The following is a 26564-nucleotide window of genomic DNA, read 5'->3' on the forward strand; positions in this document are numbered from 1 at the left end:
AAACACAAGTGATCACAGTTCACAGGTGTTTATTAAACTGTAGATGCAGGTTGGAAAAACACCTAATCTAAGCCTAACCCTAAATCTAAGATAGGAGCAAGCTACCACCATCAAATAATAGGCCTTTCTAGTGGCATTTTGTCAAATAAAAGGGCCTATACTAAGAAGAAACGATTGCCAATCCTTACGCTAAATGCAAACAAAGAGTGTGGAATAGGGTTCACAGGAAAGAAAGAAGTGTTCACAAATAATAAGTCGGGATGTGGTAGTCGGGCCTCCCTTCCCCACATTTTGAGCACGGGACAAGGTAGGACTCTGAGCACAGCACACATTCGAGCTTTCCCAGCACAAGCTAACAGTTCAGCTCTCAGCTTATCAGGGCCTTCAGTGGTTAAGTCTCTTTTCTACACAAAAGTCTCTTGCCTCCGAGGACCTGATGTCTTAAACAAAATAATAAACAAAAGTTCCTTTCTGCTTGCACGTTGAGTGATACCTTTTCACCCAAGGATCTCCCTGTTTCGGGCTCAGACCCTCCTCGAATGTCTGCTTCCCTCTGTCGGGGTCTTTTTAAACAGTTCACTGTGGATAGCCCTATGCCGGGTTCATTCTTGTCAACACATTATGCATTGGGACTTAAGACTTCGCCCCCTTTTATCAGCATCCCTCGGTCCGGTTCACTCTTGCCAACTTTATGATATGGGTTTCGCTTCCCTTAGCTTCACAACCATCTGTCGGTTAAAGGCATTCGACTGTACAGAGGATTTTACTAGACCTCTGTATGACCTCTTTTACCACCATCTCGCATTTCTCCCAAGGCCTTCTGGTTACGGTAGTTCAACAACAGGGTAATCGCCCAGAGTTTCCTGAGTGAGCACCCATGTGGTGCTATACTCTTCTATGCTGGCTTTTCCCTTGCGTATCAACAGTTCTTTGTACTTTCTTTAATCAGCCGCTTGCTACTTTCCTTCAACACAGTTCGGTTTCGTATCGACTCTCCCCTCGACTCACCGGCTGTGATGAACCGCCTTGCTTATCTGGTCTCTGGAGTCAAGGTCAGTACCATGGGGCCAAGCGTCTCTTCCCGGCTTGGTTGTCAGCGGAGGAGGACACTGTTTACCATTGACATCTGCTCCAACACACGCTGGCTATTGTTTGCGGTCTTACGATTCTTTCTGCTGAGGTTTCACAGGCCTTGGTTGGAAAGGGCAAGGTCACTTCTCCTTGGCACCCTCTCGATTTGCACCGTTATTCTCCTCCTCTTGAACTGCTGTGCTTAGTTAGCTCTCTCGTCGTGCGGTCTGCCTTGCTCATATAGTGCTCTCGTGCTCCACCTTTTATCCCTGTGGGGGAAGGGAAAGGGCCGTCGGGTGTGTGTGATTCTCGTCAATTGCCTGACTTTGCTTAACTCTGGTGATGGGACATGTCAGGTAAATGGCTTTGTTGTTTGTCCGTCGTCTTTCGTGATGTGCGGAAGTGTTCATGTCGGAAAAGGGAGGGGTAGAGTGTTAGTCTATCCTACAGGGTAGGCTGGGGAAAAGGTATAATAAGAGTGGGGATACCGCGTCTCACCTGTCGGTGTCCCACTTCCACTTCCCAAGGACCCCCCATCCGGATGATCTTCCCTCACTGGTCCACCGCCAGGAACTGGACCCAATAGCAATGGCTGTGCCCTGGCCACCTGGATGACAGATCCCCGGGGCTAGTCGAGAAGACACTTTCAGGTTTCTCAGTGACCCTATGTAACAATGCAAGCCGAGCATGGGTTCAAAGCCCCTTGACATCAAACACCACTTTTTAGTTCCCAGCCCGCAATAACACTTTATTTATGCTGCTGTCTTATTTAATTTCTTTATTTTTAATGTATTTTCTTTTTATCAGCTGAACTGTGTTGCTTTTGCAGCAAAACCCTAAATATGGTCAAGTATAAACCGACAGTGACACATTCAGTTCGTCAATGAAAATTTCATATGCTAATTCTAACATTTGGGCGAAGTCTCGTGCGAGCAGAGGGTTGCTGGGGTTGGACCAACGGAGGAATGCTGGGCAGTAATGATATTCTGCTAATTTGTGTGTTGTGTCTGATACACTATGTATATGTGTACTTTCCCCAAACTGTATCTTGACATCCCTATCATGTATATGTGCAAGAGTGCGTCTACAATACTTTTCTCATGGCTCAGAATCTGTGGCCTATATCTATACTATTGACATGTTCCTTCTTGTGGCTTCTAAACTCATAACTCAAACCATATCCTCAGGTAGATGTCTTTGTTTTCTTCTGCAGATCTCAAAGTAAAAGAACAATCGGTAGAAAATCTGATGAAGTGAGTCCACTATTTTTCTTTTGGCCTGCTGCAATTTGTATCCATTGCTGAAGTGATAGGCGAAATATTTTAACATTATTATAGTAGTTAGTACTAATCTTGATGATACAAAATTCAAAATGAATGGTGACTTATAGAGAATTTGGGTTTTTTCCCAACTAGGTCATATCCTTGTATGCAGCTTTTTCCCTGCATGTGCCATAACATGGAATTCATGATGTTGTTTTTTCCCTTACAATTGTGTAAAGGTGTCTCTTGCTTATATGCACCAGCTACTACCATAACAATCTCTTGGTGCCATGTCTTGCCCTAAGAGGGTATTATGCCCACTACTGGGGTTTATGTTGCGGTATTAACTTATAAATGTACTATTTATATTGAGAAGTAGTCACCCAAATAAAAACATTGGCCCTCATTACGATACTGGCGCTAAACCATGGCGCTATTAGCACCATGGTTGGTGCCGGTATCATAACGAGTCTGCCAATGTTTAATGGGGAATTACGACCCCATTCCAAGTTTGGTGGGGCGGTAATTCCCCATTGAACATTGGCCCTTCCCCATTCCCATTTTTGCCCCATAGGGCTCAATGGGACTGGTGAAGGTGACAAGTACGGTACCGCAAATTGCGGTATCGTACTTAGCACCAAGGTCCCTTTGCGGGTCCCTACTTTAACGGCAGGTCTAGACCAGCTGTTCAGGTCGGGTCCCGCAAAGGGACCTCGTAGTAAGGCGCTAAGTGTTTAACGGCGCTGCAGCCTTTTACAACGCCGTTAAACACTTAGCACCAGGGTCCTAATGAGGCCCATTGAAGTGCTTAAACTTTTTTCCATATTTTCTTTTAATGAATAAGTTGTCTGTGAGTGTATTTGTTATTGTGTTACATACATTTAAACTGATATAAAGATTTTTGCATCACATGCTCAAGCGCTGAAATCATTTGTTAGACACACGCGGTATTATCATTCGCCAAACATTGCTATGATCTACTGTGATATGTGAAGGGTCAGAAATGAGAGGCAGACATGAGGAAGGGGGCGCTGCTGTGCATCAAGATGGGCGCTTAGAAGAAGAGCTCCTCTCCGGCGAAAAATCCTGTTTAAAAACACCCTGCATTCGAACCCACCTCCCCCGAACCACAAAAACTGCGGAGCTGACGACAGTGGGCATACCGGCACCTCTGACTGAAAGAGCGGGCGAAAATGGTTGCTGTATGCCCAAATACAGCTGGGGCTGCAGACGAAAAGCTCTGGGCCGCCCCGCAGATCCAGAAGATACTACGTGGGAGCCGTGGCCGCGTGCAGGCCTCTCTGGGGGCGGAGTCAGCCTAGCAGACGGCGCGAGCCGAGGGCGAATACGCCACAGGCGCAGGGTGACACCGGACAGAGGAGGTGAAGATTGAGGTGAAATTCATCCGGTAGGAGCAGTGCTCCCCCATACCCCCCTTCGCAGTCCTCCGGCGGGCCATACGCACGCGTCCTGACCCATCTCCCATGTCCCCTGCGCTCGCCGGAGCTTCTGTGATCGCACTGGCCCTCAAAGCACAGAAAGGGTCGCCTCCCTGGCCAGCGGACGGCCGCGGAGGCCGCAACATACCTGGCCTAATCCCATTCCACCGGACCAACTGCAGGCTGGCACAGCACAATTAAACAACATACACATGCGTAATTCTCTCCCAAGAAGCATACCGGGACAGAAATTAAAATAACCCCTCCTGTATGAGTATAACTGGCAGCAAAGGCAGATAATTGGGCTGGTGGGGACAACAAGAACCCAGTATACCTTGGAGGAACACGGGCGGACACTGCGTGCACAACGGCCGCCTGCCGTGGAGACTCAGACCACTTGGGCGCAAAACGCCCTCACGTCTCACCCTGAGGCAACGGAGAGGATACCACCCAACTGGGCCCGTGTGTGAAATAAGAGTACCAGGCCCTGACAAAATGTTACATAGCGGGGTCCCAGTGTACTCGGACACAACCACAATACTCCCTCTGCACAACGCTCCCAAAGAAGCAGGAAAACTTCTATCCGTAAAGCCCACCGGCAGGTGCTGTTTGAAAATATAACTGCCACACTTTACCCCCACGCCTGGAAGGCAAAATATCCTTTATACACCAAAAAAACCCTAACAGTGCGAGGATACGTGGGAGGATACTGTTCACTCTGGAGAGTGGTGGCAGGCCACGCCAACCGAACCTGTAACTCCTGCCAAGACCAATTAAAATAGTCAACTCTGGGCTAAACAACTGACCTTGTAGGCAAAACCAAGCGGGACACTTCGCCCTGTGGGGGCAGCTGAGGAGGGTTCTGTTGCCAACCATTGCAGAATAAAGCGGCAAGAAGGAGATAAGAACCACAATCCTGATATAGCTGGCCTCGAGATCACTCTGTAGTCCAATCAGCACCTGCAAAGCCCTACATCTCGCTGCAAACAAACTCGAACCTGACCACACATCTCTCTCCACCATCCCTACTAGGTCGAATGAAACAAAGACCCCTGTGATGCCTGGAAAGAATGTAGTCAAAAGCAGGAAAACTGGACCAATGGACTCCTTCACGAATTCACAAACATCCTCCGAAATCCAGGCTTCACCATCAGAAGCCTCATCCTCAGCCGCAGAGGACTCGAAATTCGACCAGCTCCTCCACGGTGCAAAACGGATTCCTTACGATCAACGTCAAATTAGACGACATTGTCTCAACAATAGGCTCCATCAACGCTCGGGTGGACAAAGAAAGTGCCAGGATTACAGACGCTGAGAACAGGATTAGTGCGAACGAGGACTCAATGCATCAAAACACTCATGACATTGCACTCCTGAAAGGGGAAATGAATAAGCTCCGAGATCAGTGTGAGGACCTGGAGTCGAGATCGAGAAGGAATAACATACGTATTGTTGGCCTTTCAGAATCCTTTTGTAAAGGTCCCATGGAGTCTCAAATCGAAACCCTCTTGAAGTCCCTCCTTGGCGAAGAATCATTCTCCCCACAATTTTTGGTTGAACGAGCACACCGTACCCTTGCTCCTCCACCCAATCCAGGGGCCCCTCCCTGTACGATCATTGTCAGACTGCTGAACTATAGAGACAGGGACTCTGTCCTGAAACTAGGAAGGGTAAAGGGGCCCCTAAAATATGAAAATGACAACATCCATATATATCCCGATTTCTCAGCGGGAGCCCAAACTCATAGACGATCCTACGAGTCCATCAAGTGTCAGCTGCGATTGAGACGGGTCCCGTACGCTCTGCTGTTGCCTGCAAAACTACGCATTGAGGCACGGCGGCCGGGCGCACTTCTTCGAGTCTCCCACGGCAGCGCTGGCATACGTGGAGGCCTCAATCTCTCTTCCTCCCGGAGGATAGGAACTTGATCAAAATGGCCTGCAACAACCAGTATAACTCTCAAAATGCCCTATAATCGATCACAGCTCTACCCTACTCCTCTGGTCATACTCACGTATTTGAAGTGGTAGAAAGGGGTTCCACAGTTCACTAACATTAAATGAAGCTGAATGAGATGCGCTCTAACAGGAAAGCGGTATCGCAGCACTCGTCCCTTCCTCGGGTGAAACCACAAGTTTGAAAGAAGTTGGGGCCGATGATGTGGGTGGGGGTGGATATAGACAACATGGGACTGTTTCGCTGTTCAAGAACATTGTTACTCCCTTCGAAAGCCCCAGTTGGGCTTCAGGAGGAAAGGTTAATCGGTTTGAGGTAAAAAATGCAATCACTGAATCACGCGCCGATCCCCTCAAAGGACTTTCCACCCCCACAAGACTCAATTGGTACCCATCACAATGGCGCAAAAAGCAAAACCACCTGCTGGGTTAAAACTCAAAATGCTCACCTGGAATATCCGTGGACTTAATAACAGGGCGAAGGCCAGCAAAGTAGGGGCATATATCAACAGACACCGCCCACACATTGCCATGCTCCAAGAAACGCATGCTTTACGAGAAACCAACGAAAATATATTATGGCAATGGGGCAATAATAGACACTATACTGAATACTCATCCCAGAATAGAGGTGTCCTTACGCTAATACACCCCTCGCTGGGGTTTTCCACTGAAAAAAGCAAGAGAGACCCACTGGGCAGATATGTCATGGTATGGGGTGCGGTGGCAGGTGAGAAACTGGTACTGGTCAATACCTATGGCCCGAACGTGATGACCCGGAATACTATGTCCATCTCCTCGATGAAATTGGTCCTACGCTAGACACATGGGTACTGTGGGGGAGGACTTCAATACTATCCTTGACGTCTCATTAGACAGGTCCTCGAGTAAACAAAGGAACCTCACCAAAGGGGCCACCATTATACACCAGGCCCTAGAGGAATTGGCCCTGACTGACGCATGGAGAGGAATACATCCAACTGATAGACAGTACACATTCTACTCTTCAGTGCATGATACAGAATCCACAATAGATTATTGGTTCATCGCCTCCCCTCTGATCAATGCAATAGAACACTGCGAAATCCTTCCCTGTACACTCTCGGATCACTCTCCGGTCACAATCGAGGTATCGTTACACAGAATAAAGCGACCAACCCAGCGATGGAGAATGCCCATAAATATATTAAAAGACCCGAACATTGTAGAATCCCTGCATGTCGATATGGAGGAATTCTTCCAATTGAATAAAGGATCAGGAAGCAAATGGTCCACCATATGGGAAACATTCAAGGTCTGGGTGAGGGGCAACTTAATTTCTAGAACCACCGGACTCCTCAAGTCCGTCAGAACAGAATTAGATAGAACAGAAGCACACCTGAAAACACTCGAAACCAACTACACTGCAACACACTTCAATGACTTAGCAATTAAAGAACAGCAATACATGGCTGCACCAATCAGAGCCCGCAGATACAGAGAGGGCAATAGAGCAGGACACCATCTGACTCACCTATTACAGAATATACACAACCACTCCCCAATCACAAGCATCTTGACAAACGAGGGAATTGCAGTACATGGGGAAGAAGACATCAATGCTGAATTTGCTGACTACTATAACAATTTATATGCCAACCACAAAACACGCACGCAGGAAGACATAAAAAAATACTTGAGCAAGTTTGACTTTCCCAGACTCTCGTTAGAAGATAGTTCGGTCCTTGAACAGCAGATCACTAGTGAAGAGATCGCCGAAGCAATGAAATCACTAGCAGCGGGCAAAACTCCAGGACCAGATGGCCTGAGTTCTGAACTCTATAAAACATACTCCACAATACTTGCCCCGATACTAAACCTAGTATGGGAGGAAGCCATGAGCTCTGGCTCACTCCCTGACACAATGACTGATGCAGTCATAACGGTACTATTGAAACCTAGACGCCCTGCGCATGAGCCCTGCTCCTACCGCCCACTCTCCCTGATTAACACATACGCTAAAATATACATATAAGTACTTGCTACCAGACTGTTGCCCAAAATGACCACCCTAATACATCCTGACCAGTGCGGCTTCATCCCAATGAGGTCCACAGCTTTAAACCTATGTAGACTATTTAGCATCATGGCACAGATCAAACCGGGAGTCCAAGAGGTGGCTGTATCATTAGACGCTGAGAAAGCGTTCGACTCAGTTTCATGGACATACATGTTTGAAGTCCTTAACAAATTCGGATTTGGCCCATACTTTAAACAGTGCGTCAGATTGCTCTACACCACACCCAACGCTAAGGTCCTAACAAATTGCATGCTATCCAGTCACTTCACTCTACACAGGGGCACTAGACAGGGGTGTCCATTTTCCCCCATCCTTTTCACCCTCACGATTCAACCGGTGGCGGCTGCGATCAGACTGGAACAAGAACTCAGGGGCATAAAGATGGCCGGCGCCTATCAATCCATATCAATATATGCGGATGACGCATTATTGTACATTTGTGAATCAGAAACAAATCTAGCCCCAATACTGACAGTGATAGAAGACTTCACTGCACACTCAGGCTACAAAATTAACACCACTAAGTCTGACATTTTTCCGCTGACACAGGCCACTATCTGTCCGACACATACGTATGGCTTGAGATGGGCCCCCAACCATATCAGATACTTGGGAATCCTGGTGTCCAAAGACAAAATCTCCCTATATATAGATAACTACGAATCCACACTACAGACTATCTATGCCAAACTCCAAATTTGGACTAGACTTCCCATATCACTCGCTGGCCGAGTTGCAGTGCTCAAAATGGTAGTGCTCCCCAAACTCTTGTATATCTTCAGTAATGACCCAATATGGCCAGGCAAACCCTTCTTGGAATACCTACGCTCCATGGCGACCACCTTCATATGGAACGGCAGCGTTAATAGGCTGAAATGGGACAAACTCGTGGAACCCTATGAAACGGGGGGCTTCGCCGCACCCGACTTCGAACTGTATTATCAAGTGGCGCAGGCACAATGTGCTAAATTTTGGCAGGACCCTACTGAAAGTGCACCACATGTCCCCATTGAACGGCACTCGGTCCGTCCATCAGACCTAAGAGCCATAATTTTCACAAAATCTCATAGAGACGAATGTAAATTTGACCCTGCATCTTGCACAATCGTGGCATGGGCCGCAATCAGCAAACGGCTTCACATTGACACACCCTATGATTAGGGGTGTCACGGTATTAGTTTTATGACGGTACGATAACCTTCTTGCCAAATGACAGTATATCATGGTTATCGCGGTATAGCAAGTGGCGTTAACTAATCTTAACAAATATTTTCTAAAAGGTCATAAATTGACAGATTTATCATCACAAACAAAACCAGGCACCCAGGGCCAGAATTGGGCTTTTCAACATACTTTCCACTGAAATGCCTTGCTTCCACCAAACACAAACACATGTGTGGAGAGGAGGAGGGGGGGCTGCTGCAACTGGCAAAGCAAACTGAATAGCTTTTCTTAAGTGGTCATTTAGTCTCTCTCTCTCTCTCTCTCTCTCTCTCTCTCTCTCTCTCTCTCTCTCTTTCCCCTTTCCCCTTTCCCCTTTCCCCTTTCCCCTTTCTCCCCCCTTCCCCCCATTACAGTGCAGGCCAAAAGGTGTTCAGTACTCACGGACATGTTACCCTTTGGTATGGCAACAGGGAATACCCACAGAGATGAGTGAATTTCGCAGTGTGACTTATTATATGTAAATTCAATGATAGAACCAGGGAAATCCCCCATTGCCATATGTTTAGAGAACATTATCCATTATAAATATATAAACCCCAAAGTAAACCCTTTTCCTTCTTGGCACTGTATCTATTCTTCCTATTGCTAACATATTGATTTTGTGTCAGGCACGTGTGGTTTATGGAATGGCATTAAAAACGGCTCCAACTGAAACTACTTGGCAGACGGCACATCCAACAGTGCAAGACCAAGACTGCGCAGCACTTGCTTACTGCAGCCTTTCCAAATCAGATTGAAAAGCACACTTTACGGTATGAACGGTATAAACAATGTGACGGTTATTATTGTTCAATTAAGTGGTTCACTGTATCTTTAACGGTATACCGTTACATCCCTACCTATGATTCACAAGCCCCGTTATGGAACTTTCCAGGCATTAAGCCAACATACGACATTAGCATACAGAAGGCCTGGCTCCCGGAATACGAGTTCGTAACCCCACAGGATTTTGCAGACACAGTAGGGAGGAACCAACGTGTCACCCTGCAATACCACTGTATGAAGGCAGCATTCAAGAAACAATGGCCAACATTCCCACTAGAACCGCCCGAACACCCATGTTATCAATCATTGTATTCACAAATAGGTACAGGGGTGTCCATACTACACAACATAGTTCAAACACACACAAAATCGTCTAACAACATCAAGGCCTCATGGGAAAAAGACATAGGTGCAACAATAGAAGAAGGGACATGGTCCAGGTACTGTCTCCTTACTAAGAAAGTATCGCTGAATGCAGGCCTAAAACTCATACAGTTCAAAATATTGAATAAACTTCATTACACCCCAATCAGAATGGCGAAATTCCATAAATCCGTATCCGGAAACTACCCAAAATGTAACAACCCCTGTGCAGATGCATTTCACATGTACTGGGTCTGCCCCTTGATAGCCGGATTCTGGCGTGAAGTGACGAGCATCTTAGAAGATATAACACAAATCTCAGCACAGCTCAAACCTCAAAAATACCTCTTCGGCGATATAGGGAAAACCCCAGAAAAAACACAGGAGATTGTTTAACGTAGCCTGTGCAGCAGCCAGGAAGTGTATCCTTCAACACTGGAAGAGTAGCCATGCCCCACGCGCAGATCAATTCCTTAGAACCTTAACATACATTAATGAATGTGAGGAAACTTATATAGGAATGGTATCCCCACCTTGCAGACCGAAAGACATTTGGACTCTGTTTAGAACGTAACTGGGCGCTACCCCACCGGACACAGAGAACTCTGATAGCGAATGAACTCATAACAAAGCCCATCAATCTGTAACCGCAGTAGAACTAAAATGATGTAAACATGTGAATGTGTATGTTCCTGGATGCACTGGGGTAGGGAGAGGGGAGAATCTTCATTGAAAAGTATATGTATTTAGATGTAAGAGGGTAACTGAAGCATATGTGATGTGATATGCAAACCAAAAATAAAGTTTAAAAAAAAAGAAATGAGAGGCAGACACAAAGTTGTACTTTTTTTAACATCACACATTTTATTAAATCAAAAGAGTTTGATAAAGGCCTTTTTTATCCCTATCCTAAAGAGTTTCCCTAAAGCTTGTCATCAAAATTATATAAACAGTCCTTGTGTCCAAAAAATATCTGACCCGCACACTTAAACAATTAAAAGGTGGAAGGTAAATGTTCTGAATTTTACTTAATGAAAAGTATATAGAAAAACAAGTATTACATTTCAACAAATAATCCTTGAATCCAGGAGGGGGTTCCCTTCCCCTGGATTATTTCAGGTAGGATAACCAAAGTGTTCTCTAATGTCTGAGTCCTTAAGAGTAGCTGGAACGCTCCTTTCATAAATCACTTTCTTAAGGATGGCAAACCGTGTCCTTTTCCAAACAATTATCTCTTGGCTTGTGGCAATGCTTATTCCAATTTCCCCCAAGTTGATATTTCATATAATGAGACATTTACAATTTTCTGCCTTTCAACATCTTCATTAACCTCTCTTGGCTTGAGCAATGGTTACTCCAATTTCCCCCAAATTGATATTTCATATAAGGAGATTTGAACAATCCTTGCCTTTCCAATCTATTTGGTCGGTATTCAAATTGACTATTCAATTGTTCGTTAATTTGCAAGCATGTCACGGGACTCCCAACTTCTCTGCCAACTCACTGGTGTAACGTGTGGCTGTGCCAAAGTTCTTACTATAGGAAGGCTTCCCCGGTCGTGCAGACTCTCATTTGGTTCCCGCTTCGGCTTCCCAATGCTTCGCTGATAGAAAGCAGGGCAGCCCCACAAGACCATGTCTCTTGAAGCCCTCGCAGCAGACTTCTTTGCAGCAGTTCTCCCGCTGCTCTCTCACCGGTTTCCCATTCATCTGTTGAAGCAGGCCTCTAGGCATGGCTCTTCTCTGCATCTCTCCTGCTGTTGGTCACGCTTCACGCTTCGCCTGCTCTGCAGCTCTCCTCTCCTTTTCTCCATTGAAGTTCGTCATCAGGTTTAAATGCCCCACACAGCTGATTACCAGTCTGACAACTAGTCTGCATGTTGAATTTGATGTTCCTTTCATTCCACATTGACTCCTTCCTCCTCGTCTCAATACTTGAGGCTTTATGGAAGTTGGAGTCCCTAGGAGTTTCAAACCTTTTAATGTTATATTGTTTTACATTTGTGTTTAAATCAGAAACATTAGAGACAATTATTATGTTGGTGTTGTACACATACGAAGTGTGAATGGCATCAGTTTGGCAGTATGCCATCAACATGATAGCGACTGTGTTTTCAGAAGGAAGGGAAGAATACTGTAGCCTTTCTGGTGGAGTCATCACTTCCTCCCGATATTCGTCCCCTCCCACATGATCCTACCTCATAATACCACCCCTAGGGTCAGGATCAAGTAGCGGCTGCCGTCCCCTGGCAATGTGGGAGTAGATCATCACTGGGGAATCAGTGATGACTCATGTAAGAAAGGCATGGTATCAACAGTAAGACAGACACAAGTGACCACAGTTCAGTGGTGTTTATTGAACTTTTTAAAAAAAGATTTGAAACCTCATATCTAATCCTAAATCTACAGATGGGAGCAAGCTACGGCCATCAAATAATAATAACGCAGTTTTAGTGGTGTCTTGTCAAAATAAAAGGGCCTATATTAATAAACTTATTGCCAATCTTAACTCTAAATACAAATAGTGTAGGGAAACAATGTTACGAAAAAGAAAGAAATGTTCACAAAATGATATGTTAGGATGTCAGTATGTCAGGCCGTTGGCCTCCCTTCCCCACGTTTTCAGCACAGGACAAAGCGCTACACTCGAGCTTAGCACAATCTCTGATTTCTCTAGCATGCGGATACAGTTCAATCATTAGCATCAGGGCCTTCCGTGCCCAAGTCTTTGTCTTTCAAAGTCTCTTATTTGTAGAATACCTTGGAGTGCAAAATAATATTTAAAGTTTGCTTCTCTTTCAGGCTTACACAATTGAAATGGGATAGCCTTCCCCAACCTTCTTACTTCCTGATTTAGTTTGCTTTTACTCTCTGAGACATTCAAAACTCTATGGCTTTGCTTTAATCCCATACATGACCACTCCGAAACTGCTGTATTCTGGTACTTGTATTTCTTACGATCAATTACTTTTACTTTAGGGACTTCGCTTTCATTTTACAGAAACTTCCGATATCGTGTTCACTCACACAGGGTCACTCTGTTACTTTGGCTCTTATTATCTTTCTGGTATCACTTTCTCGGATGATTCACGGTTCACTCCGGATCCCCTCAGCCAGGCTGAGATCATAACACAATGTTCAATTAGTCTCCCTCTGCCAGGGCTCAGACCAATTTCAATTCAACTCAAACTTGCTTTAACAAAAAGCTCTCTGATGATTTCCCTCCGCTGGGCTTGGACCAACTTCATTTATTTTGTTTTTTTAACTTTCATCTTCCTTTTTGGGTTCGGGCCACTTGCCCGCTTTACTTGGTGCCTTCCCTCACGCTCGCCCGAGTCTCTCTCTCTCTCTCTCTCTCTCTCTCTCTCTCTCTCTCTCTCTCTCTCTCTCTCTCTCTCTTTTGATCAGACTCACCTGGCAGCCTTGCGAGGTCAGCGGCTCCGTCCTTTGGCGTGGGGATGAGGTCAGGGTCTCGCCACCTGCCCCTCTACATCCTTGGGGTCGGCACTGGTCCCAAGGGAACAAGCAGTTGTCCAGACCTCAAAAGCAAGGTCTTGGCTGCCTGAATCCAACCTGCAGGAGGCACAGCTCCTGTGACACGCTGCAGCTCTTCCTTCATACTGGGCCAGCATCGCCGTACGCTGTCCTCTTTTGGATTCACCTGAAAGCTCCTGGCCTCTTGGTGTCTGAGCTCCAGGCAATCTTCACAGCTTGCTTTTGGTGTTTGGTATTTGAAGAGGGATCCTCTGCCCATCTCAGCCTTGCAGCCTCCCTCTCGCGCTCCCAACCGCATCTGACCTTTCTATATCAGCAGCCTCCCTTTTTACACCTGTGTGAGGTTAATGGGCAGCAGGTGTGTGATTAGGGTTCGGTCCGCTTGACCTTGCCTGACTTCATTAAGGAGACAGCTTGCTGTCAGAGTGTTGTATTCTGTCTTCTGTGTCTTAGTGGGTTTTTCGCTGATAATCCTCCTCCCTCCAGGTTGCCTCTTCTTTTCAGTATTATGTGAAAATGGGGGCGGGTGAGATGGTGTGTGTTCGAAAATACCCCAAAAATACAGAGGGGTTGTTTGGTTGTGTATTACGTGTAAGAGGGTATACCATGTCTCGCCTAGGGTATTCCCATGAGAATGACCCCGGACTCCCCTATCCAGCAGATTCTCGTGCACTGTTCCACCCCCTGGGTTTGGATCCAAAGGCGATGGCGGTGCCCTGGCCACCCGAATAGAGGATTCTCGGGGTCTAAATGTGGGAATACCCCTAGGTTTCCCACACTCCGCAGGAATCATCACAGGTAGTTTCACTATATGCCACTTATTACTATCAAATAGGTGTTGCCGTCGCAGCCCTAGGTACTCCCTGCCTCCATCCAATGCACCGTTGTTATTGAGTTGAACTTAGCTTCACGAAGCAACAGATCGCTTTACAATCATAGGGAGGAAGAAAATTATGAAGGAAGCAGAGAATCAGGGAGCGGGAAGCTACAAGGTAGGGGAAGGGTGGGGGGGGGGGATTGGGAGCAAGGAATCTACAAGCAACCAGGGGATGAAAGAGTGAAGATCAGATCATCCAGTCTCGGGTATGGTGGGGTGTGTGGAGCATTTGTGGACCTATGTATTAGGGAGAAGCCATTCCTTAAAGAGGAGGGTCTTGAACTCCTTCATGAACTGTTGAAAGCAAGGGGGTATGTTTGATGTTGACAGGGAGTAGGTTCCAGAGTCTTGGGCGTAGTCAGAGAAGGGTCTGTCTACTGGCTCTTTCCTTCCTGCACCGGCGCAGTTCAAGTCTGTACCGGTCCTTACATTTGGTGGATTTTAGGCCTCTGGAGATGGTGGTATTCCCAGTCAGCAGACTGTTGCCACCTTTCTATGTGCCCAGTTAGCAGAGTGTTGGCAGATTCTGCCTTGCCCATTTCGCACATTAAGCCCATATTTCATCACACACAGTTAGCATAGTAAGACTGGATTCACTACATCACTCTTGTCCGGGAGGATAGCATAGGGGCAGCGTATTTGTCTTGGAATAAAGACAACGCTGAGCAGCACAGTTTTGAAACCTAGTCCTGCGCTTAGAAGCTGGACTCCAGCATGGATCGCGATATATAAGAACCCAATTTAGTTTTTTTTAGCACAGGAAGTACAGATTTTATCATGATCAGTTAGTGCAGCAATGTCCGTTTCCATTACACGAAGCATGAAAGTACCAGATACCATTAAGTCTAGTTACTAATGTGAGGTGTAAGGAAGGCATGGTATCAAAGTAAGACAAACACAAGTGATCACAGTTCAAGGGTGTTTTTTTTTTAAACCTTTATTTTTCGCTGTTGAATACAACACATTTCAAGTCAAAAGAAACAAAGAAAAACATTCAAATAGCAAGCACACCAGCATCGGCACTTTAGTAACATAGCATTGCATTGACGCTGTTATATGACTGAAGCTCTATTTTTTACTGTTATGCAGTATCCCCCCTTAGATTATTTTTTAATTATTTATTTTTTTAGCTCCATTTGGAGGGTGTTATCTAGAGGCTCTGGTTACAGTTACTATGCAAGTCTATGGGGAGTCTTCCGATTCCTCCATTTGATTGTTCCCCAGGTAAGAATGCAGTGGTGCCCAGATGTCCTTCGGTCTACCGGTATGGGCAATACTGTACACAAATCGTTCTTCCATGTCTTGTACATAAAGTAAGTTTCGTAGCCATATCTCTACCGTAGGAGCGGCCTTGGACTTCCATAGTTGTAATTTGTTTCCTTTCGCTACTGCCCCCGCCACTGCCACTAATCTCTGGAGTTTTACAGATGCTTTTCCAATATCGCCCAGGAGATGGGGATCTGTAATCCCGTGATGTCGCTTACAGCTGTGGCTCGCCAGAAGGATTTGATTGGGGGGCATTCCCAGTACATGTGTATAGAGTCTGCTTTATCGTTGCCACATTTGGGACAAACCGTTAGGGTTTCTGGGTCATACGTAGAGATCTCTTTGGGAGTTATATGTAAGTGGTTTCGAATTTTAAACTGAATTAATCTGAGGTTTGAGTTCATGGATATCTCTCTGGTGTATTGGCAGTATCTAGACCATTGGGCATCTTCTATGTCGATATGCAGGTCCCCTTCCCATTTACTTTTTTTGCGTTCCCGGTTGGGGTGTGTTTCTGGGTCGCTTTGTACAAGCTCGATACCGAGCCGGTGAATCCCTCTGGGGATAGTACTGTTGTAATGAACTCGTGGGTCCAGAGGGAAGGATGGCCATTTCTTTTTGCATGCAGCTTTTATTCTATAGTATTGTAGTGTAGTGACAAGCCCTTTCCCCACTTTGTTATGCACTATGTCTAGTTTTGCGAAATAACCCTCCGGGAATAGGTCTCCTATTTTCATTTCCTTTTCCGGGTCCCACTTGCGCTGCATGGCTGTGCCAAATGTTGGTTCTAGGTCAGGATGATGCCATAGGGGGGGTGTGGCCAATATGGGTTGTCGCATCCGATCTGGTGAATAACGCCATCCAGGAACGGATTGTGGAGCTAACGGGGTCTATTTCTTTTATATTTCCCTTCCTGTTTGTGTACAGCATGGTCCGAATATCTGCCGGGGCTACAGCAAATTTCTAGGCACGCACATGAGCATGATTTTCAGCCGTTTCCCCCTTAGTATTTTGCGAAGTGCGCCTGTGCTGCATGGAAGTATAACATGAAGTCAGGGGACATCAGTCCCCCGGTTTCATAACGCTCACAGAGCCTAGGCCATTGTAGTCTCATGGATTTCCCGGCCCAAACAAAATTGGGCGCTAGTTTTTGAAGCCTCTGAAAGAAGTCCCTACCCGGCCAAATGGGTATCCCACAGGACATGTATAATAATTTGGGTACCGCCACCATCTTGAGCAGGGCCAATCGACCGTACATGGACATCGGCATCCTGCCCCACACTGCGAGTTTGTGCTCTAGCAGTTTCAGGTAACGGCTCGTAATTATTGGTATACAGGGTCTGTATGTCAGTGGACATTATTATTCCCAGGTACCGTGCTGATGTAGGGGACCATTTAAACGCCTCAGTGGCCGGAGTTTGCTCTGTGGTTGGCGTAAGGGGAATTATTTCTGATTTTACCTGGTTGATTTTGTACCCGGAGTACTGGAGAATGTGTCTATTTCCTGCATTATTGGTGGAAAATGTACCTCCGGGTGCCTGATGTACACCATTGTGTCGTCTGCGTATAACGACAGTAATTGGGGGTCCCCTCTAATTCGAATGCCCCTCCATGTGTGTTCATGCCTGACCTTAGCGGCCATGCCCTCTATTGTCAGCGCGAAGATGAGGGGAGATAGCGGGCAGCCCTGGCGGGTGCCCCTGCCTAGTTCAAAGCGAGGGGACAGCGTGTTATTAGTCCTGACACTAGCCACTGGTTGATTATGAAACATGCGGATATAGCTCTTGAAGACTGGCCCAAATCCCAATGTGTCTAGTATAGCAAACATATATTGCCATGATACAGAATCAAACGCTTTATCAGCGTCAAGCGTAATTGCGGCAGCTTTGGCTTTAGGGTCTAATTGAGATGTAATTGTGAAGAACCTCCTCAGGTTCAGTGTTGTCGAACGAGTGGGAATAAACCCTGTCTGATCTGTGTGAATTAGCTTGTTCATGTGCGGGAGCAGTCGATTGGCCACTGCCTTTGCGAAGACCTTCGTGTCAGAGTTTATCAGTGAAAGTGGGTGGTATGATGCTGGGTCCTGCAGGGGTTTTTGTGGTTTGAGGAGGACAGTTATAATTGCTTCCCTCATGGTGGTGGGAAGTCTTCCCCGTTCCAGCGAATCCTCCCAAATCTCTAATAGTCTTGGGGCAAGCTCAGATTTAAATGCCTTGTAAAAGTCAAGCCGGATGCCGTCCGACCCGGGGGCTTTGCCTGCATGCAGGTCTGAGATGGCTTGTTCAATTTCTTCAGCTGTCAATGGGTGGTCAAGCATCGATCTTCTTTTTTAAAAAAAAAAATGTAAACAATTTTATTGGTTTTATTCAACAAACAAAAAGAAAAACAACAACTCAAACCAAACTTAGTGTGTACATAATGTCCGTTTTAGGCAGAAACCTGTGCAGTTCCCTTAGGGACCACTGCAAAAGATTTAAGACTATAGGTGTTTGGCAGTAAACCCATTTGGTAGCAGTCTGTACCACACAGATTCACTTGGTAGCTGTGGCTGAGCAGTCAGACTTCCCTCAAGAAGAGTTAGGCAGTATGCAGAGTATACACAATAGGTACAGAGACACAGTAGCACAAACAAACACTGACCGGAGCTTTGGTGTAAAAAGTATATCATTATTTTTTTAAAAACACACTTGTGATTTACACTAGCAAAAACGAGTTAGTAAATTCAGCACACAGTCACTATCATATATATGCAACCCTAGTCACTTATTAGACAAGTCTTAGTGAGAAACACCACTTATTTTCAGACAGAGGTGAGCGCTTAACATAAGATGACACTCTAATAAGTTGTAAAGAAAGGGAGGGGAAAAAGGCAGAGTTAAGGAAGCACACAAGTTTCAATACTTTTACAAAGAACCACAGTAAGGCAGGATAGGCAGAGTTCTACTGGAGAGCAAGGAAGTCAATTGCAAGGCCCACTCTTGGAGAGAGCAAGCAGAAGGGGGTCCAGGTTCACACAGTGGGCTTATGCCCAAAGAGTCTTGTAGATAGTTCGCACAAAAAGGATGAAATTAAAGTCAGGCAAAGTTAGCTAGGTTGTCCCAGGCTAGCCCAGGTTAGAAAGTCGAGGCTTTACGGTCACCCCGAAAGATCTGTCGCAAGGGAAGCCAGGCGGGACACAGTACCTTAAGTGTGAAGGAAGCTCCAGCTGGGGCAATTGTTCCTGGCAGCAGGTGCAAGTCGGTTTTTCGTCCAGAGGAAGAAGAGGTCTCGCCGTGGAGGAAAGATGAAGGTCGTTGCACTGCCAGGGAAGAAACCAGCCGCGGAGTTCTCCGGGTTAAAAGGTACTACCCTTCTCTTCGCGGTAGTGGTAAACCGTGGTATTCCGGTTGCCGGGGTGCTTGGCACGGGCAAGGCGGCCACGAGATACTCCAGGAAGGTGAAAAGAAGGCAAAACTGGTTATCCCCACCAGTCAAAGGAAGAAGACTCTCCGGACTGGAGATCTCCTCTGTCATCAGGAAAAGTGGTGAGACGGTTCAGCAGGGCTCCACCGGTGGTGTCGTCGTTGCAGGTCGGCTCAGCTTCTTCCTCCTCGGATTCTTAGGTCCTGTGGCGACTTCTGAAGTTCCAGTCCCCAAAGCCCTGCTTTTATGCAGCACACCCCCATTCACTCAGCCTAGCTGTCAATCAAACATGCTAAGTGGTGAGCCGGCCGGCTCACCACTTGGGCCAATCGCACAAGAGTGCGACTTGAGTTACCAAGGTAACTCAGTCCGGGGTGCCTAAACCCCCTCCTACACCCCCTGTGGTACCCAGACAGAGTGGCACCACTTTTGGAGGCTTCTGTGGAGAAGCCTGCCAAAAAAGTGGAACAAAGGGCTCGACTTGGGTTGGAGTCATAGAAGAGAACACAAACGCCATTTTAGAATCGAGTTCTGGCAAAAAATACCAACCGGTGAATTAATATTAAATAAATAAACCTGCGCTATGTTCGAGGCTATAAGAATTAAATAATTAAAGTTGGTAGCCTCGAACAATGGGAAAATCCCATAGAGATATATTCGTGGTCGAATATAAAAAGTAGTATCCACTGCCACCAGCCAAAACTCGATCAGGGGGGACGGAGACGTGCCCCCTCGAAGAACAGACCCCGGGGCAATCGAATTGCCCCGACCAGTACGTCCACAATATGATGGTTTGTACTGGTTTCTGTTCATAATTTGGGACTAGTAAAGCCAATGGTGACTTTACATGCCCTTGGAGACAGTAGTCAGTCCCAGTGTATGGAGTCTGTTTGGGGGTCGCTACGACACCCCTGGGTTACGGCACGGATGGTGCTGTGTAACCCACATACCTAAAACACATGAAGCCCTATGGGGTAAAGGACCCCATAGCCCATAAAACACATTCAAAGTCAAAAGAACACCTCAAATCATGTCTAAGAGTGGGAGAAAAAGAGTCTCACTCTTAGCATGAGAATAAATAAACCCCAAAAATCCAGCAAAGCTGCTGGGGGACTCACTAGGTTTGGGAAATTAGCCTTTACAGAGAATTCTTCCTAACACTCAGTCACAAATAAACATACATTGCTGTATTCAAGCCCACTATATCTCCCCTTCCCTCCCCTCTCCCCAGCCTACTCCCCCTCATTTCCAGTCTCTATCTCTTGCGGTGGGGATCCCTCTTCGACAGAACACATTGGATCTCTATCACTGGGTCCATCATGCGAAGGCCCAAATAATTCAGCTATCAGTTGCCTTCAACCCAGTAGGGTTCTGGCTTCTTCTATTTCGCCTTTACACACTTCCTGCCATCCCACAGTTTCTGCCTCTGCCCACTTCTGTAAATCCCTCCACCACGTTTCCATATTTGGTCTATAACATGCCTTCCAACCCATCGCAATCCTTCTCTTTGCTAGGACATATGCCAGATCTTTCAGTTTGCTCACATGTTTAAGCTCACATGGTCTGGGGAATCCTCCTATCAAACAAGCCCATGTGGTACTAATCTTTGGAGTTTTACAGATGCTTTTCCAATATCGCCCAGGAGATGGGGATCTGTAATCCCGTGATGTCGCTTACAGCTGTGGCTCGCCAGAAGGATTTGATTGGGGGGCATTCCCAGTACATGTGTATAGAGTCTGCTTTATCGTTGCCACATTTGGGACAAACCGTTAGGGTTTCTGGGTCATACGTAGAGATCTCTTTGGGAGTTATATGTAAGTGGTTTCGAATTTTAAACTGAATTAATCTGAGGTTTGAGTTCATGGATATCTCTCTGGTGTATTGGCAGTATCTAGACCATTGGGCATCTTCTATGTCGATATGCAGGTCCCCTTCCCATTTACTTTTTTTGCGTTCCCGGTTGGGGTGTGTTTCTGGGTCGCTTTGTACAAGCTCGATACCGAGCCGGTGAATCCCTCTGGGGATAGTACTGTTGTAATGAACTCGTGGGTCCAGAGGGAAGGATGGCCATTTCTTTTTACATGCAGCTTTTATTCTATAGTATTGTAGTGTAGTGACAAGCCCTTTCCCCACTTTGTTATGCACTATGTCTAGTTTTGCGAAATAACCCTCCGGGAATAGGTCTCCTATTTTCATTTCCTTTTCCGGGTCCCACTTGCGCTGCATGGCTGTGTCAAATGTTGGTTCTAGGTCAGGATGATGCCATAGGGGGGGTGTGGCCAATATGGGTTGTCGCATCCGATCTGGTGAATAACGCCATCCAGGAACGGATTGTGGAGCTAACGGGGTCTATTTCTTTTATATTTCCCTTCCTGTTTGTGTACAGCATGGTCCGAATATCTGCCGGGGCTACAGCAAATTTCTAGGCACGCACATGAGCATGATTTTCAGCCGTTTCCCCCTTAGTATTTTGCGAAGTGCGCCTGTGCTGCATGGAAGTATAACATGAAGTCAGGGGACATCAGTCCCCCGGTTTCATAACGCTCACAGAGCCTAGGCCATTGTAGTCTCATGGATTTCCCGGCCCAAACAAAATTGGGCGCTAGTTTTTGAAGCCTCTGAAAGAAGTCCCTACCCGGCCAAATGGGTATCCCACAGGACATGTATAATAATTTGGGTACCGCCACCATCTTGAGCAGGGCCAATCGACCGTACATGGACATCGGCATCCTGCCCCACACTGCGAGTTTGTGCTCTAGCAGTTTCAGGTAACGGCTCGTAATTATTGGTATACAGGGTCTGTATGTCAGTGGACATTATTATTCCCAGGTACCGTGCTGATGTAGGGGACCATTTAAACGCCTCAGTGGCCGGAGTTTACTCTGTGGTTGGCGTAAGGGGAATTATTTCTGATTTTACCTGGTTGATTTTGTACCCGGAGTACTGGAGAATGTGTCTATTTCCTGCATTATTGGTGGCAAATGTACCTCCGGGTGCCTGATGTACACCATTGTGTCGTCTGCGTATAACGACAGTAATTGGGGGTCCCCTCTAATTCGAATGCCCCTCCATGTGTGTTCATGCCTGACCTTAGCGGCCATGCCCTCTATTGTCAGCGCGAAGATGAGGGGAGATAGCGGGCAGCCCTGGCGGGTGCCCCTGCCTAGTTCAAAGCGAGGGGACAGCGTGTTATTAGTCCTGACACTAGCCACTGGTTGATTATGAAACATGCGGATATAGCTCTTGAAGACTGGCCCAAATCCCAATGTGTCTAGTATAGCAAACATATATTGCCATGATACAGAATCAAACGCTTTATCAGCGTCAAGCGTAATTGCGGCAGCTTTGGCTTTAGGGTCTAATTGAGATGTAATTGTGAAGAACCTCCTCAGGTTCAGTGTTGTTGAACGAGTGGGAATAAACCCTGTCTGATCTGTGTGAATTAGCTTGTTCATGTGCGGGAGCAGTCGATTGGCCACTGCCTTTGCGAAGACCTTCGTGTCAGAGTTTATCAGTGAAAGTGGGTGGTATGATGCTGGGTCCTGCAGGGGTTTTTGTGGTTTGAGGAGGACAGTTATAATTGCTTCCCTCATGGTGGTGGGAAGTCTTCCCCGTTCCAGCGAATCCTCCCAAATCTCTAATAGTCTTGGGGCAAGCTCAGATTTAAATGCCTTGTAAAAGTCAAGCCGGATGCCGTCCGACCCGGGGGCTTTGCCTGCATGCAGGTCTGAGATGGCTTGTTCAATTTCTTCAGCTGTCAATGGGTGGTCAAGCATCGATCTTCTTTTTTAAAAAAAAAAATGTAAACAATTTTATTGGTTTTATTCAACAAACAAAAAGAAAAACAACAACTCAAACCAAACTTAGTGTGTACATAATGTCCGTTTTAGGCAGAAACCTGTGCAGTTCCCTTAGGGACCACTGCAAAAGATTTAAGACTATAGGTGTTTGGCAGTAAACCCATTTGGTAGCAGTCTGTACCACACAGATTCACTTGGTAGCTGTGGCTGAGCAGTCAGACTTCCCTCAAGAAGAGTTAGGCAGTATGCAGAGTATACACAATAGGTACAGAGACACAGTAGCACAAACAAACACTGACCGGAGCTTTGGTGTAAAAAGTATATCATTATTTTTTTAAAAACACACTTGTGATTTACACTAGCAAAAACGAGTTAGTAAATTCAGCACACAGTCACTATCATATATATGCAACCCTAGTCACTTATTAGACAAGTCTTAGTGAGAAACACCACTTATTTTCAGACAGAGGTGAGCGCTTAACATAAGATGACACTCTAATAAGTTGTAAAGAAAGGGAGGGGAAAAAGGCAGAGTTAAGGAAGCACACAAGTTTCAATACTTTTACAAAGAACCACAGTAAGGCAGGATAGGCAGAGTTCTACTGGAGAGCAAGGAAGTCAATTGCAAGGCCCACTCTTGGAGAGAGCAAGCAGAAGGGGGTCCAGGTTCACACAGTGGGCTTATGCCCAAAGAGTCTTGTAGATAGTTCGCACAAAAAGGATGAAATTAAAGTCAGGCAAAGTTAGCTAGGTTGTCCCAGGCTAGCCCAGGTTAGAAAGTCGAGGCTTTACGGTCACCCCGAAAGATCTGTCGCAAGGGAAGCCAGGCGGGACACAGTACCTTAAGTGTGAAGGAAGCTCCAGCTGGGGCAATTGTTCCTGGCAGCAGGTGCAAGTCGGTTTTTCGTCCAGAGGAAGAAGAGGTCTCGCCGTGGAGGAAAGATGAAGGTCGTTGCACTGCCAGGGAAGAAACCAGCCGCGGAGTTCTCCGGGTTAAAAGGTACTACCCTTCTCTTCGCGGTAGTGGTAAACCGTGGTATTCCGGTTGCCGGGGTGCTTGGCACGGGCAAGGCGGCCACGAGATACTCCAGGAAGGTGAAAAGAAGGCAAAACTGGTTATCCCCACCAGTCAAAGGAAGAAGACTCTCCGGACTGGAGATCTCCTCTATCATCAGGAAAAGTGGTGAGACGGTTCAGCAGGGCTCCACCGGTGGTGTCGTCGTTGCAGGTCGGCTCAGCTTCTTCCTCCTCGGATTCTTAGGTCCTGTGGCGACTTCTGAAGTTCCAGTCCCCAAAGCCCTGCTTTTATGCAGCACACCCCCATTCACTCAGCCTAGCTGTCAATCAAACATGCTAAGTGGTGAGCCGGCCGGCTCACCACTTGGGCCAATCGCACAAGAGTGCGACTTGAGTTACCAAGGTAACTCAGTCCGGGGTGCCTAAACCCCCTCCTACACCCCCTGTGGTACCCAGACAGAGTGGCACCACTTTTGGAGGCTTCTGTGGAGAAGCCTGCCAAAAAAGTGGAACAAAGGGCTCGACTTGGGTTGGAGTCATAGAAGAGAACACAAACGCCATTTTAGAATCGAGTTCTGGCAAAAAATACCAACCGGTGAATTAATATTAAATAAATAAACCTGCGCTATGTTCGAGGCTATAAGAATTAAATAATTAAAGTTGGTAGCCTCGAACAATGGGAAAATCCCATAGAGATATATTCGTGGTCGAATATAAAAAGTAGTATCCACTGCCACCAGCCAAAACTCGATCAGGGGGGACGGAGACGTGCCCCCTCGAAGAACAGACCCCGGGGCAATCGAATTGCCCCGACCAGTACGTCCACAATATGATGGTTTGTACTGGTTTCTGTTCATAATTTGGGACTAGTAAAGCCAATGGTGACTTTACATGCCCTTGGAGACAGTAGTCAGTCCCAGTGTATGGAGTCTGTTTGGGGGTCGCTACGACACCCCTGGGTTACGGCACGGATGGTGCTGTGTAACCCACATACCTAAAACACATGAAGCCCTATGGGGTAAAGGACCCCATAGCCCATAAAACACATTCAAAGTCAAAAGAACACCTCAAATCATGTCTAAGAGTGGGAGAAAAAGAGTCTCACTCTTAGCAGGAGAATAAATAAACCCCAAAAATCCAGCAAAGCTGCTGGGGGACTCACTAGGTTTGGGAAATTAGCCTTTACAGAGAATTCTTCCTAACACTCAGTCACAAATAAACATACATTGCTGTATTCAAGCCCACTATATCTCCCCTTCCCTCCCCCCTCCCCAGCCTACTCCCCCTCATTTCCAGTCTCTATCTCTTGCGGTGGGGATCCCTCTTCGACAGAACACATTGGATCTCTATCACTGGGTCCATCATGCGAAGGCCCAAATAATTCAGCTATCAGTTGCCTTCAACCCAGTAGGGTTCTGGCTTCTTCTATTTCGCCTTTACACACTTCCTGCCATCCCACAGTTTCTGCCTCTGCCCACTTCTGTAAATCCCTCCACCACGTTTCCATATTTGGTCTATAACATGCCTTCCAACCCATCGCAATCCTTCTCTTTGCTAGGACATATGCCAGATCTTTCAGTTTGCTCACATGTTTAAGCTCACATGGTCTGGGGAATCCTCCTATCAAACAAGCCCATGTGGTATCCACCTTCATATGGATCCCTTTGTCTTCCATCTTCTGTGCTATTTCTCCCCAGTATCTCTCTATCAGTGGGCACGCCCAAAACGTATGCACCATTCCTGCATTTTCTTCATTACATTTAGGGCACACTTGACATCCGGCGTTTTTGAATTTTGCTATCTTTTGGGGCGTCAGGTATGCCCTGTGAGTTATATACAATTGTATCTGCTGTAACGTAGCATTTCTCTATACTTTTTTATGATATCCCTGTGCTCTCTCCCACATCCCATCACTCATCGGGGCCCCCACTTCTTCTTCCCAGTCCAGTCTGAGTTGCACCACCTCCTTACCCGCTTTGGACATTATCATCTCATATAATCTGGATGTTTCGTGTCCCCATTCTGCTGTGTCGTATATCGTATCTATAATGGCGTCCGGTTCCTCCGCCAGTGCCACTTCAGACCAGGTGTCTTTAATACGTTGCATCACGGCATGATACGTAATATATTGCCCCGCATGCAACCCCATTAGTTCCACCAACTCCCCCAATTCCAGTATCTTCCCCTCCTGCCACACATCCCCCATCGTTGCTATCCCAACCGGTTCCCAGTGCTTCCTAGTCATTAACCTTAGTTGCTTTTCTGTTCCCACCACTGTGACCAAGGGGATCTGTGGGGAGCACAGGGATGGCTGTTCCATTAACTGGCACGCTCTTCGCCACATCTCCCATCCAAGGCTCACCATTAAACCCCGGGCGGCCTTCCAACTCCGATTTAGACAGCCATATCATCTCTTGTAGAAAGTATGGGGCGCAGTCCGTCTGCAACAGCTGGTGTTCTAAGGTAGGCTTGTCAGAGAGCCATTTAGCTACGTATTGTAATTGGCTCGCTACATAATAGACTTCCCAGTTTGATAATTTAATGCCCCCTTTCTCGTATGGATTTTGTAA

General features: G+C 46.6%; 1 protein-coding gene across 1 annotated transcript in view; it reads left to right on the plus strand.

The window, feature by feature from the left end:
- DPH5 (diphthamide biosynthesis 5) overlaps positions 1 to 26564 on the plus strand; it is an 843469-nt gene that overhangs the window by 596898 nt on the left and 220007 nt on the right. Inside the window, exon 5 of the mRNA XM_069641565.1 lies at positions 2285 to 2324. Within this exon, the coding sequence (XP_069497666.1) occupies positions 2285 to 2324 (40 nt within the window). The remainder of the gene's footprint in view (positions 1 to 2284; positions 2325 to 26564) is intronic.

Source organism: Ambystoma mexicanum, chromosome 1q (genome assembly GCF_040938575.1).
Source record: "Ambystoma mexicanum isolate Mex_15411 chromosome 1q, UKY_AmexF1_1, whole genome shotgun sequence".
Lineage (NCBI taxonomy): Eukaryota > Metazoa > Chordata > Amphibia > Caudata > Ambystomatidae > Ambystoma > Ambystoma mexicanum.